Here is a 12967-nt window from a genome sequence, read left to right on the forward strand (position 1 = left end):
ATCAAGTTCAAACGGTGTTTTTATCGTTAACGAAACGGACGTTATATCTAATACCAAAGTTTTCTTTGGGAAAGCGAGCAAACCAATTACAAGTTTAAGACAAGTAAACAGGACACGGTTCTGCTTTAATGAACCGTTACTAATAGGGAAGTTATATGAGATGAAATTTAACAACAGCACCACAGCGAATACAAAGATTTATTCAAATGATATGCTACTATTCAACGAAACAAATAATTCTGAGTTGGTATATTTTACGTCATTTACCGAAGAGCCATGTTTTGACATTATCACAGAAGACACAATCGAACATCACATGACTATTAAAGAAAAGGGTCATACAGAGTTCATTACTTCCAGAGCGTTGTTAAATCCAACTGTATCGTGGACAACGGACGACAAGATTTCACGGCAATCCCTGCGCGTTCAACTAGGTATGTTCACTGACATCGCATCAGAAAAAACGGATTACCAAGATGTGACCTTTGTAGATGTTGGCAGTTATCTTTCACAGTCATATGAAGGGTTTCAAACTCCAAAGGGCGTTACGACCATTGAAATAAAAATGCGTGTTTGTAACAAAATAAACACGTGCTCTGAATCAAATTTAACACAAATATTTCATGTTGAAAGCCCTGTCAGAAACGAATTGGTAAGCACGTCAGAATTAAGAAACTCAAACGTGAGCTGTTTGCTTGTACACATGAATGGGATACCCTTCCAGGCTGACAGTGGAATTTTATTCCATCAGTGGTCATTGTGCTTGGATGAAGCTTGTAAAAGACAGATTTCGTCTTGGAAGCTGTTGAACATCACTGGAAGCACATTTGAGGTAAAGACGTTATTTTGTTAATGTTTAGTTAAAATGTTCGAATTAGTTCTAAACATAGCGGCCAATTCGTCTGCCATGCGTAAAATATTTATATTGCTTTCTATTTGTCTCCATGATGTTTTCAGGTGAATATATGCATTGCGCCTGAAACATCATTAAAGACAAATACATACGGATGTATACGGGCATTTTCAACTGCTGGAAACGAAATGACGTCTTGCGCGAAAACCAACGTTTCAAATACGAATACAGATAGGACCATATTCGACTTTGAACTTACGTCAAATGCATGGAAACACGTACTGGAGGTAAGTACGTAACTTCTTAACAAGTATGCCGCCCATTCAAATTTGGGTGAAATTGAAACAGGATGTTAGATATGTATGTTTTTTCTTTATAATTTCACTACCAAATGATTAAAATACGAATATTTTCTCGGATTTGGCACAATATCGTTCCATCATAATGAATGATGGTTCGAATCCCGACAAACTGTTTTAAAACTTCATTTTCTTGATTCATGTAACCCTTTTTTCTCTTGTCAAATCAATTGTGCAGACGAACAATGGCTGAATTGCTAGTTTTGATATCAACGACGCTCTGTTTTTCAATTTTCAATGTTGCTTCTCCTCAAATTATTTTCAGATTAAACACAGCTCAAATGTTGGCGAACAATACGAAATTCTACAGAATAATGAGCTTGATTTTGCCAACGGGAAGTCTGCGGTGGTTGGAGTCATGCTTTATGCCGATCAGCGTAATTTAACGTGGTATCTGGTGACAACATCTACATTACCTCCGTCTGGCGATTGTGACAAAAGTTCACAATGCCAAAACTCTCTAACAACGGGGAATGGTTATGCGACGTTTGATATCACTCACCTTATGCAGAACATACGATATTACATATGTGCGTTTGCGGATGAATCGATAGTAGAGCGTGAATATTCAACAGAACACTTGAGTTCGATTCAAGAATGCAGTGATGGGTTTGTAGTAGACCGTGAGCCACCCTCAGCCGGAAACGTTTTAATAGAAAACACAAATGGCTTTGTTGCAAATTTAAGAAGTATCAAAATATACTGGAAAGGTTTTGCAGATAATGTGCACTCTTCAATGATGGGATATGACCGTGATATTGACTATTATATGCTTGCAATAGGTACGTTTAGGCTGTTATAGACACCGTTATGAATTTTGGTTAATCTTATTGTTATTTCAATGTCGTATTTCAAGCATATTTTATTACTATACAGTTGGTTATATGTCTGCTGAAATACGTTATAAAACTACATTGAACACACGGTACAAGCACTGATTATGCAAAGGGTTGCAACCCCAATACCTGGCCAAGTTGATGTTGTAAGGTTATAGACAAACATATCGGAGTTTTAACTCAAGACTGTTATAACGCCTTCTATTTATTAATTGAGTTACAACCGTCTTCCACGAAGCCCGCGATATGCATTCTGCGAATGGGCTAATCTCCATAGTTTCACATTTACTTATTTAAATGAAAATGTATCCTTCCTGTATTATATAAATCAGCGTTAGTTTTCAAATTTCAGGTCACAGGAGGGGTCAAGATGATATCATGCATTTCAGAAACGTTGGTCATGTTCATTCCGTAAACGAAGATATTCAAGCTGTCCTAAATGGAGCATCATTTTTTGTAACAGTTAAAGGTATGATGGTTTCTTTACACAATTTTTCGTAATACACCGGAATAAATAAGTGTACGTAGTTAATATACAGTCGAACCCCGTTTCCTCTTTGGCTCGAACTTGATCTAAAGGACCGATTTCATTAAAATGAATGTAAGAATTCCCGCTTGGCTCGAACTCCTCGAGGCTCGAGATATTTTCGCCGGTCCCTTGGAGTTCGAGCCAACGGGGTTCGACTGTATTCAGTTTTGAAATAACTGATTTTAACCTCGTTTTATACACACAATCTGAAACTAAATCAGAATATATATATAAACAAAATGCTTACAGATAGTAAATTGAAACTAGAAATTACTAAAATCTGTTAACTTTAAAAAATATGTATCGATGAAACGAAATATTAGGTTTATATGTGTGTCTATTTGTGTGTATTTAATAATTTTGTGTTATTGTGCACAGCTGTAGATTTTGCGGGACATGAAACAAAGGTATCGTCAGATGAAGTACTTGTCGATACAACGCCTCCATTTGTGGGAGATATCCACATTCAAAGTAATTTGTACTCACCTAGATATTTCTCGAGCCATATATTATCAGTTCGATTAAGTAACTTTATGGACCATGAGAGCGGAATAGACTTTTTTGAAGTTTGTATCGGCACATACGTTAATCTATGTGATACTGTCGAGTCCAAGCAGGAATCGGTTGACGTCATTGAAATAGCAATGGAAAATGCTCTTAGGGATGGATCTACATATTTCATTAATGTTAAGGTAAGTTTCATTTCACAAATCATTGTATTTATTACGCTTGTCGAAATTATTGGCAACATCCATGTGCTAGATTTTAAATTTAAATATGTGACTTGGAAAATGGAAGTACAAAATGCATTACACAGGTGTCATGCTTTCCGTTAAATTCATTAAACAGAATAGGATACATATTACAAAAACGACAAACCTTATGTTTACCTTATCTTCTGATGGTTCATATAGATGTATATGTAGGATATAATTTTAAAAATATATGTTTGATGGGCCAAACATTTGTTTCAGTGGTTTATATTTTGTCTAATTAATATGTCAAATACATTTCACACTGTAGATAGTAGAAGTTTAAAAGCATAACTTGCTGTATTTTTTGCAGGCGTTCAATAGAGCCGGATTGCCATCAAGAACGGTCTCACGGTCTTTGTCATTTGACAGTAGTCCCCCAGAGCTTGGCTTTGTTTTTGATGGGACACGTAAAGATGCGGTAATTTTATAATACACGTAAACTAGAATAAAACTTATTATAAAACGAAATAACTTTATGCTTTCTCTTGGTAAGTATGTGGAATAAGTTTGTGTCATATTTCCCAGTTGCGTTATAAACTTCGTGTTAATAATCTAGACGCGCGTAACAACCTTGTATTTAATTAATTATTTCCATGATATCTGCCTGTGGTTATATTTGAATTAGACTGCATACATTTGCTTTTTTAGACTGATATCGACTTCCAAAATACATCAACGGAAATACATATCCACTGGAAAGGATTCAACGATCCACACAGTGGCATGGCGTACTATGAGGTCGGTTTAGGGACTCGTCCATTCGTTGACAATGTGGAAAGCATAATTAACGTTGGCCTTAGAGAAGGTAATTAAAACCAATTGTATAAATTTCATTTCATAATACTACAAATAGGTTTTTCTTTTACAGTTTCCAGGCTAATGTCATAGAATAATATCATATATAACATCAATTTAATATTCTCAATTTTTTTACAGACTTTAAATGGCTGGACAATTTTCAACATGGCACAAGGTATTATGCAACCGTAAATGCTTGCAATAACGCAGGACTTTGCCAGAAGCGAACCTCAAATGGGATAGTTATTGACCCTTCTCCCCCGATTCAAGGACTTGTTAGTATTGGTTCGGGATCCAAACACCATCGATATGTTGCTAACAGGTATGTAATCTATGTAGGGACATTGTTCTTTTGAAATACTAGCCGACTGATTAAATATTACCTTTTTACCAAAACACTACGCCTATTTATTTTTTAATGGCAGCAAAATGAATTCCATACACTGTTAAAATTTTGTTCTGTAGAGGCTCCGTAACGGTACAATGGGTTGGTTTTCAAGACCCGGAATCTGGCCTGGATCATTTTGACATTTGCATCGGTGATTCTCCATCTAATTGCAAATATCTACCATACAAGCACTGCCAGTTACGGAACAGTATTGTGTTGACCGGACTTTCTTTGCCAGAAAACATAAACCTCTTTGTAACTGTAAGGGCGTTTAATAAAGCTAAAATCTTCACAAATCAAACGTCAGATTATTTCCGAATCGACACCACCGCACCAGTTATTTTCGAACGCCCTCAAATACGTCATGATATGAGTGGGGTATCTTCAAACAATGGCCAATGGGAAAGATCACTATTAAAACTAAAATGGAAGTTTGAGGATAAACAAAGTCCAATCGTGAGCCACATTTTAACTTTGAAAACCCATCATGACGGTCATACTCCTGTGGAATATCTACACGTCGGGAATATTGACAAGCTAACAATTAGTCTTCACGAAAATGATTTGTTAAATAATGGAGATAAATACTTCGTAACGGTTACAGGGTGTAATCTTGCTGATCTTTGCACAGAAGCAATATCAGAAAACATCACTGTTGACTCCTCACCACCACATGTTGGTGGATTTAAGCCCCCTCTGAACTGGAATACGTTTAAGAAAAATGGAGGTGAGATGCTTTCAAACGTAACATTGACATGGTATGGATTTATTGATCCTGAATCTGAAATAGAGTCCTACTTCATAACTCTAAGCAGAACATATAGTGGTAATGAACTGTCAAATGAGACAATAGTAGTAACAGCAAGTAATCAACATTCCGAAATGAATACGTCTATCACATTAGTTGAAACAATAAAACCAGATGACATTGTCATTATTTCTATCTGGGCAATGAATAAAATTGGACTGAACAGTAGCGTATCTCGAACATCGGTTCTAGCATTGTCTGGTTCATCAAGACATGGCAACATTTCAACAGGCAGACTGGAATTAGTCAAGCACTCATGCGACGTTCATTTCTGCAATAGTGATTGCACGTGCGCCGTCTTTGGGAAACCGTGTACTATGAAAAAAGATAACATAACGTGTAACTCTATGAATGTTTCGGAAATTGCAAATGAACTTCCAACACTTCGTGTCGTAGCGGGATTGACTGAAACTCACGAGGGAACGACAGCTTCATCGAATTGTTTGAGTGGAAATTGGAATATTATATCAGGGAACGAATCGGCATTTGAAAGATATGAATGGAGCGCAGGTCTTACAAACCAACCGATCGGAGAAGGTATATATGATTTGTCGAAGGAAATGCCATGGAAGGACGTTGGAAAGAGAAATCAGTTTGTGTACTGTTTGCCAGACAACAAAACTCTTTTGCGAGACAATAAGTATGTCATTTATGTACGTGTTTGGTACAATTATGACCACTTTGGCACATACATTTCTCCTACGATACTCATCGATACGACTCCCCCACAACAGAGTACGAAACGTAAAATTTTGGATTCTAATGAAGACTGCCAAGAAGACGTTGACGTCTTAAATGCAACAAGCACTGTAACTTGCTGTTGGAACAAGGTATTCAAAGAAAATCAGAGTAAAATTGCATACTTCGAAGTCGCATTAGGGACAAGCCCAAATGGTAAGCATGTTTAAAATCAGCATCAAACGAGTGTGTATTATATCTAATGCTTTTTGGTCGTTTTAAACTTTTGGCTACTATATTTACAGCGGTTTTGTGAGTGCCGTGTGGAAGCTGTAAAAAGTCGCCTCGCGCTTATATTCTAATGTTGTCACAATTTCCTGTCTAAAGAGACTGTGAATGGTAACCTTGTGTTATGTTTAGCAACTGAGCTTGTTTCTGTAGTTTTTCACATATCAAGAATTATACGAAATTAACATGTTGATTTGAATTTCAGGCAGCGATGTTTATGGATTGACGAATGTTGGGGTGAATACTCAGATAACATTTAACACAAGCTCCCTGCTACATGGCACGCGATACTATTGCACTGTTTCTTCATACAATATCCTTGGGTTGCATACAACAGGAAATTCAGATGGCTTTATGATTGATATTGATATTCCGATTCAGGGCACGGTGTTCAACACACGATCATTTTCTAATCGGCATTTTCAGTCTTCAACAACAGAATTTGAAATATCTTGGTATGGCTTCACGGATCATTTGTCTGGAATACGGTCGTATGAGGTTGCGTACGTTGAAGCCAGTGTAACCAATTATACAACTGTCAATTTTCAAACCACGGGCTTACAAACGAACGGTTTCTTTAGGAACATAACTTTGCAGCAGGGCATGTCTTACAAAGGATTAGTTAAAGCAATTGATGGTGCTGGTCATGAAAGTGAAATTTCGGTGTCAGCCTCAGTAACAATTGATTCGTCTGCACCCACCGGCTATATTTGTAGGCATTGGAATGCATCATCATTACCTATCTCGAATAATTCAATTGGTAGTGACTATATACAGTTTAATATATCGTGCGAGAGATACAAGGCATATAGGATCAATGGAATAAGTGATTTCTGCCTTGATGACACTAGACTTGTACTTCAACATGGCTATAACAAAGTTCCAATTTCCTTAGTTAAGAACTACAATAGGTCGTATGCATTCGAATATAATTTTCTATGCAAGGAAACCAAACAAGATCTGTTCTCGTTGTATTTTGACGAAAATGCAAAGTCTGACAGTATTCATCTGAACATCAGTGAGTGTGATATGGATATTGGACACGTGCTTGACGTGGTGAAAGTACGACAAATAGGGCCTTCTACTATACGTGTAGTTCCTTTTATTCTCGATAGAGAAAGTGGAATACGAAAGGTAAATAACTGTGTAAACACAAGATTCACAGGCATCATTACAATTGTTTGGTTTAAAATTCAAGTTCAGTTGAACCCCGTTGGCTCGAACTCAAAAACTGGCGAAAATACCTCGAGCCTCTGGAAATTCGAGTCAAGCGAGATGTTTACCTTAAGTAGAAAGAAATCGTTTCTTTACATCCAGTTTGAGCCAACGATGAAACCGAGCCAGTTAAAGCCAACGGGGTTCGCCTGTATATGTTTACATCCCGGTAGATAAGATTGTTTATTAAAAGCACTGTGACCCGACAGTCGAGTCAAGCTTGAAGCGTAAACTGGAATATGTATTCGAACGTTAAATTGCTGAATGTTTATATAGGAAAATATCCATATACTATTTTAGTATCATTTTGTTTTTATTTCAGTGGTCACTCGGGATTGGGACGACAGAAAATGGTTATCAGTTGCAGACTTTTCAAAATAAGTTTCATGGGTCCGATGGCATTGTCTCACTCAACGCTTCACATGGTACATCCATATTTGTTACGGTCATTGTCGAAAACAATGCTGGTCTGACCTCTACTTTAAAAGGTAACACAATAAAGATAGACAGGACACCGCCTGACGTTGTTGAGATTAAAGCAGAGTTTCGAGCCAGTGACCTAAACGACACGATATTTGCAAGGTGGTCTGCGAATGATGAAGAAAGTGGCATAGCGTACTGTTCCTGTGGACTAGGTATACTTGGAAGTTTTATGGATATTGAATTACGTTTAAAAGTGGTTGTTTGTGTTTGATAATTGTTCTTTTCAAAGGAACAAGCTATTTGGGGTGAAAGTTTTGCAACTGCGCTTGTCCGTGTAGTATCCATTGCATACAATAAAACATACGTTTTATTGATTGTGACAGATTGCGTAAAATATTTTATGATTTTTGTTTTCAATTTACAGGAAATGTGGGCGGGCAGTCAGATATCATTCCAATGCAAGTGTCGGACAGCATCGAAGGATGTAAATTAGTGGCCATTGAAAATAAATCCGAAGTATTTGTGAACGTTGTCTGTGTCAATGGTATGGAATTGGAGACATTTGCGTCGACAAAAGTGAATGTAATAAGACATGTCCCTACAACAGATGATGCGATCGTTAATGTTGTACCGCTGAACGAGTACTCGCCGACACTTCGGGATTGCGACGAAACCACGTGTACACAGTCTAACCAAAATAAGTTATGCTTGGAATGGACTGGTTTTCAAGATGTTCGCTATATATCTGGATACGAGTACAGAATTCTCGTCGGCAATTTCTCTGAAAGAAAGTGGAGTCCATGCAAAAGACATACGTTTACGGAAGTGAATATAAGAATGCAGGAAAATGTCATCTATACGGCAGAAGTCAGAGCTATAAATCGCATAGGTCACAGTGCCGAAGTATCCAAAGATATTCGTAGTTTGCCAAATGGACCAGGCCTAACAGGTGGCGTTAACATTGAAACAAAAACGCTACTAACTCTTGTAAATGATATTGGTTGTCGGGTTGTATATATTATTATAACAATTTACCAAATAACATACCCCTGTCTTTTCAATTAAGATATATCAAGAGAAATATTGACATTTGTTTTGTGCGTTTACGTCTTTTCTTAAGTCCTGATTTTCTGTTACAGGGCAACCAGTGAAGACAGTATTTTCCAACTCTACTCTCTTTTTGGACTGGCAGTCGGTTTTCGAACACACCGAGTTTGAATTGCGATATGATGTTATGATAGGTTCTCAGTCCGGTTATACTGATCTACTAGAGCTGCAGAACACCGGAAGTCTACAATATACAGTACCTGTGCCAACGTCCACCATTGTTTCTCCAGTTATTACGGAGCTCCATATTACAATCAATGCTATAGGACTGACTGGATTTCAGACGCGATACGGTTTTGTTTACCGTTATTAGCATTACGACTGTGCTGCTTTGAATAACTGTATAATGTATAAATTGTACTTTCCGTTGAGTTTTTTTGTGCTAGAACGATATTTTGTGTTACAGTAAACAGTGCTTCATATGTATATCAACAGTGCTTCATATATATTTCAACAGTGCTTCAAATATGATAACATGTATGTCTATTTTGTATAGTAGCAAGTTGTAACTTTATTTCCTTCTTTCTGGTATTCTTTTAATACTAACATGAATGTTGCATAGGGATACAATAAAGTCAATAGTCATGGTTTCTTTGTTCCGGCTAGGATATAGTTTTTGTTTAAAATGAACACTTAAAGGCAAACTAAAAACAGTGTCTTGTTAAATTCTAGCACACTCAAATACTTTAAAGTATCTTTGAAAATTATATACGATCATAGAACAATATAAGTTTGCAATTGAGTCGGCAGGACAAGTAACGCGCAAGAAGCTCTTTTGAGATATAAGCCGACTCATCTTCTGGGTTTATTTGTTAATTATTCCTCTTAAGAAAGTTAGCCTCTTTCTCAGCTTTAAATATTTGATAAACTAGTTTTAGATATTCTCAAGATTATAAAGCTTTAACATATTTATAATTATAGTTCTATTTTTATTTAATAGATGATACCGTTTTTACTGTAGTATATTTGTCGAGTTAAATATAGTGCATAAGGGTAGATAATTGTGTTCTATTTATACGGAATAGGGTAAAATGGTGTTATAATGTGTATATCATATCGTGTATATTATTAGAAATCATATATAGTGAATGTACTCGTAATGTGTGCTATAAAGCATAACAATTTATTCTCGTTCGCGTTGTGTTAAACTAAAAGCACGTAATAATCCCGTCATATTTGAATCTAGCATCAAACGTACAAAGGTTATACATGTATATGATTTATTGTGTAATGATTCCATCCAAATGTGTCCGTCCAAAACGAATAAATAAATATGTATATTAGTATTCTTGTTTTCACTACCAGGGTATATTTCGTGTACTCATAGGAAGGAATCTTTAAGTTTTGTCTTGAATTCTAAATGATGATCTTTTCTGTAGTTTAAGATTTTGGTCCCATTTCATTAATTCCACTAACTTCCATTGCTTTCAACGTCAACGGTTTGTATTATAGGTGTGACGACGTCATCTTGGCTGGTATAAAAGGAGTGACAACGTTATCACGGCTAGTATGATAGGTTTGACGACGTCATATAGGATAGTATGATAGGCGTGACGACGTCATATATAAAGGTATTATAGGTGTGACAACTTTATATATGGGCTGGTATGATAGGTTTGACGACGTCATATAGGATGGTATGATAGGCGTGAAGACGTCATATAGGATGGTATGATAGGCGTGACTACCTCATAAAGGTTGTTATGATATGCGTGACGACGTCATATATGATGGTATAATAGGCCTGACGACGTTATATAGGATGGTATGATAGGTGTAACAACGTCATATATGATGGTATGCTAAGTGTGACAACTTTATATATGGGCTGGTATGATAGGTGTGACGACGTCATATAGGATGGTATGATATGCGTGAAGACGTCATATAGGATGGTATGATTGGCCTGACGACGTCATATAGGATGGTATGATAGGCCTGACGACGTCATATAGGATGGTTTGATAGGCGTGACGCCGTCATATTGGATGGTATGATAGGCCTGACGACGTCATATAACTTGCATGGGTGAAAGTTGAAAATTTTCAAAATACTGAAAATCAAAGCTGGGGTCCAGGGGGGCAGGGCCCCCGGTGGGTCCAGGGCAACGCCATGGCTATGGATCCAGGGGGCCGGAGGCCCCCTGAAGCTCCAGAAATAAAGCATTTTAAAAACACCTTTCACAGCCTTTTCCTGACTTTAAATCAGTCAAATCTATGTTGTATATTTATGATAATTCTGGCAGCTTTTGTAAACATACATACGACCCCTGACAAAAACATCCCTCAATACTTAAATTCTTGCTCATTAATCAATAATTCATTTAACTCTGTAACTCATTCAATAAAAGTAAAAAAAAGAAAAAAAAGAATAGAAATTAAGATTTATATTATATTTTTATCAAGTTAAACAGCACATTTAATAACTTGTACATACACAAACATATATAAAATATATACAACAATATTGCTAAGAAAATATTAACAAAATATTACAAGTCTCTAAACTAAATGTTCACTGATCTGCCTATATTTCTTTTCCACTGGGTGTCCCAACAGAATCACTAGTGGATTTAAAATTTATACAAAATATTGTTAAAAGCATTTACAAAATATATCAGAGTCCTTAAACTGAATTTTCGATGGCCTGTCTATATTGATTCAATTCGTTTCCACTGGTGTCCACAACTAGAACCACTAGTGGCTTTCCTTTTTCTGTTGACTATTCTGTTTTTCAACCTCACTAACTTGGCTATTCTACTAAAAATGACCCCTGAGAACACTGAAAATACGGAATTCCGTATTAATACGGAAAACTTTCACCCATGTATAAGATGGTATGATAGGCCTGACGACGTCATATAGGATGGTATTATAGGCGTGACGATGTCATATAGGATGGTTTGATAGGCGTGACGACGTTATATAGGATGGTATGATAGGCTTGATGATATCATATAGGATGGTATGATTGGCCTGACGACGTCATATAGGATGGTATTATAGGCGTGACGACGTCATATAGGATGATATGAGGCCTTACGACGTTATATAGGATGGTATGGTAGGTGTGAAGACGTCATATAGGATGGTATCGTTGGTGTGAAGACGTCATCTGGGATGGTATGATAGGTGTGAAGACGTCATCTAGGACGGTGAGATAGGCATGACGAAGTTATCTGGGATATGAATTATGATACGTGTGAAGGCATCATTTAGGATGGTACGAAAGGTGTGAGGACGTCATCTGGGGTGGTATGGTTTGTTTGAAGACGTCATCTAGGATCCATCTTATGCATTGATTGATAACGTAGATCCAAACACAACGAGCTTTATTCAGTCTAAGACACTGGCTACACATTGTAAACTTCTACAAAAAAAACATACATTGATGACGCAAGTATGACGTAATTCACGACTTCTTTTAAGTACACATATATGGATGACATAGTGCTCAGAACGTAGATCACAAGTTCAAGGGCACGTACAAGTAGCATTACACAACCACTCCGTTATTTCGTTGAATAGTTTAATCGACAACTGATTACATCTCAGACTAGAATAATAACATTTGACATACTCGAAATAAAAATAAAACGAATACAACTCTTAAATTGTTTTGGTAAATTCACCTTGAGCAGAAACGTACGTTGCAAGAAAAACAATTACCTCTACCTTCAAAAAATGAACTAGTATAATGTTTGCATTTAAACATTGACATCATCGCAGAGGTTATCTTAAAACCTAAACAAGAGCACCAACTGTCACAAAATACACCCATCCTAATTTTAGGACACCAAGTTTACTGATAAGAGGATGATATTTGAGCCAAATTTAGAGAGCGGAAGCTGTCAGTATAGGTTTTGCCAATTCAAGGGTTATAACTCATGGTGACTGAGGAGACATGGCTGGTTATTGAACTGGACAGAAA

The 12967-nt window shown here is 36.7% G+C and overlaps 1 protein-coding gene across 1 annotated transcript; it reads left to right on the top strand.

The window, feature by feature from the left end:
- Positions 1-28: 28 nt before the first annotated feature.
- On the top strand, positions 29-10320 carry LOC128223569 (uncharacterized). The gene is made up of 14 exons (XM_052932846.1): positions 29-832; positions 958-1140; positions 1478-1994; positions 2401-2517; positions 2956-3269; positions 3643-3750; positions 3981-4137; positions 4269-4452; positions 4596-5863; positions 6498-6811; positions 7238-7426; positions 7830-8142; positions 8355-8879; positions 9070-10320. Exons 1-14 carry the CDS (start codon positions 161-163, stop codon positions 9348-9350), a joined length of 5142 nt encoding a protein of 1713 aa, XP_052788806.1. The 5' UTR covers positions 29-160; the 3' UTR covers positions 9351-10320.
- The last annotated feature ends 2647 nt before the right edge of the window (positions 10321-12967 follow it).

Source organism: Mya arenaria, chromosome 17 (genome assembly GCF_026914265.1).
Source record: "Mya arenaria isolate MELC-2E11 chromosome 17, ASM2691426v1".
Lineage (NCBI taxonomy): Eukaryota > Metazoa > Mollusca > Bivalvia > Myida > Myidae > Mya > Mya arenaria.